The sequence below is a fragment of the Panicum virgatum genome, chromosome 2N (genome assembly GCF_016808335.1).
Source record: "Panicum virgatum strain AP13 chromosome 2N, P.virgatum_v5, whole genome shotgun sequence".
Taxonomy (NCBI): domain Eukaryota; kingdom Viridiplantae; phylum Streptophyta; class Magnoliopsida; order Poales; family Poaceae; genus Panicum; species Panicum virgatum.
In genome coordinates this window covers 65,087,677-65,090,073 of record NC_053146.1, presented here as the reverse complement: position 1 = coordinate 65,090,073, position 2,397 = coordinate 65,087,677, and the positions used below count along the sequence as shown (strand labels likewise).

Genomic DNA, 2,397 nt, shown 5'->3' with positions numbered 1-2,397 from the left:
TACTGCATGCTCCCGTAGCGTAGCGGACGGGATGCAGTATCCAGTGCGGAGAGCCTAACCTGATCTCTTTTTTTATCGGGGCGGATGGGCGTTGAGGCAAAAGCATCCGTACACAAGTCCGAAATATTTTGGAAACCATTTTAAATTAGATTGGCTTAATAATATTAATGAACAAAAGTATAAAATAGAGTACAATATGCAATGCATGAGTGGCGTGCCGTGGAGCTCTGCTTCTTGACGGGCGCGCCAAGTTAGCATCAGGTCAGCATCCAAGTCAAAATTTGATCCTGCAATCGTCGAGTCAAAAAGGAGCTTGCATGATGGGCCCACCTCACATAATCCTCTACTACTATAAAACTGCCCCCGCGCGTCCAGAAACCACGCCGTCAGTCAGTCACTTGCTTCGCTTCTCATTTCCATGGCCTCCGACGCTGCCAACGCCGCGATTCCTTCGGGTCCCGTCCCGTTCAAGGACGTCGACGACGGCACGGTCCCAGAGCACACACCCAAGGAGGAGTTCGGCGACCTCGTGGCGGCGCTGCCGCGGCGGCAGCAGTCCATCCTTGAGCTGCGCCTGTACCAGGGCTTCTGGCTGCCGGAGCATTGGGTGCCGGGCACCATCGTGTTCCAGCGCCGCTTCGCGCCGCGCCCCGACGACGTGGTCCTCGCCAGCTACCCCAAGTGCGGCACCACGTGGCTCAAGGCGCTGGCCTTCGCCGCCGCGGCGCGCGGCGCGCACCCGCCCGCCGGCGCCGGGCACCCGCTCCGCCGGCTCAACCCGCACGACTGCGTCCCGTTCGTCGACGAGATCTTCGCGTCCGGGGAGGAGGCCAAGCTGGACGCGCTCCCGTCGCCGCGGCTCATGAACACGCACCTGCCCTACACGCTGCTGCCGGCCCCGGTCACCGGCGGCGGGTGCCGGGTCGTGTACGTGTGCAGGGACCCCAAGGACATGGTGGTCTCGCTGTGGCACTTCCTCCGGCGCGCCAAGCCGGACCTCTCGTTCGACGAGACGTTCGAGTCCGTCTGCGACGGCACGGTGGCGGCCGGCCCGGTCTGGGACCACGTCCTCTCCTACTGGCGCGCGAGGGTGGCGCGCCCGGACCGGGTGCTCTTCATCAAGTACGAGGACCTGCTGCGGGACGCCGGCGCGAACGTGCGGCGGCTGGCCGAGTTCATGGGCCGTCCGTTCACCGCCGCCGAGGAGGCCGCCGGCGACGTCGAGGCCGTCGTGGACCTCTGCAGCTTCGACAAGATGAAGGGGCTGGAGGTGAACAAGGCTGCCAGCGGCACCGCGGGGAGGTACCGCGCCATGCCGCGCGACGCCTTCTTCCGGAAGGGGGTCGCCGGGGACTGGGCGAACCACATGACGCCGGAGATGGCGGCGCGGCTGGACGGGATCGTCCGCGAGAAGCTGCAAGGAACAAAGCTGGACTTCGCGTGACGATCATTTTCGAGATGCTGACCTTTTTGGAACGAATCTTTGCGATTCTGTCGGCATGCACTTGGTGGCACTGGCACCTGCACGAACATGTTTTGGAACTTCCCGTGGCCACGTTGCGGGAGAAGTTTGGAACTCCATGTAATCTTTTTTTTTAACTTCGGTCGAGCAATAATGGGAGTGTGCCAACATATATGTGAATTTTATTAAATTATTATCTTCAATAATTTTGCATCATTCGACACCTCATGACCTTAATGAAGTTGGCAAGGTCGCGAGGTGGTACGAGCGCGCGCTGGTGATAGCGTCTTCTTCAACGCCTACTTCGGTTACCTCCTCTCCCTCCCCCAAGCTCGCGCACCGGCACCGCGTCGTCGGCTGCTTGGAGCAGCAGGAGGCCATCACTCGTACCCCCGAGTGCCTCCTCAAGGACCTGGAGGCCGGCAAGATCGACGACGGCCCCGCCCCGGCCGTGGCCATGGGCTACGGGCGCCTCCCCGCCGATGCCACGCTCAAGGACGACGCCGTCACCGTCGTGCGCGACGACGAGGCTCACCAGCAGCGCGAGACCGCGACGTCGACCACTTTGTGTCGGTACGAATTAGTGCTTCCAGATCTTAAGGTCAGGACTTCCGTTTCATGTCTTAATTCGTTAGAGATGTTAAGGGAAAGCGTGGCAGTGCCTGATGAGAAACGTTTCAAGCGACGAAATCCAAAGCAGAGTACAGAATTAGCAACGCAGTAGTACCGTAGTATATTCTTCACACTACTAGAAAACGGACCATCGGTCCAGGCCAAAGGTACCAACTGCTGTTGCAGCCGGTACCGATGGGTACCTTTGGCTTTGGAAAAACCTAGTGGAGGACAATTGGCACCGGGTGGTGGTTCCTACCGGTTCCAATGTGTCAGCATAGGAACCGGTTTGAACCACCACCCGGTACCAAATGAAGGCGGTG

General features: G+C 60.1%; 1 protein-coding gene across 1 annotated transcript; it reads left to right on the top strand.

The window, feature by feature from the left end:
- Positions 1-392: 392 nt before the first annotated feature.
- Positions 393-1,668, top strand: LOC120658577 (cytosolic sulfotransferase 5-like). Its single transcript, XM_039936844.1, has one exon. It carries the CDS (start codon positions 419-421, stop codon positions 1,442-1,444), a length of 1,026 nt encoding a protein of 341 aa, XP_039792778.1. The 5' UTR covers positions 393-418; the 3' UTR covers positions 1,445-1,668.
- Positions 1,669-2,397: the final 729 nt, after the last annotated feature.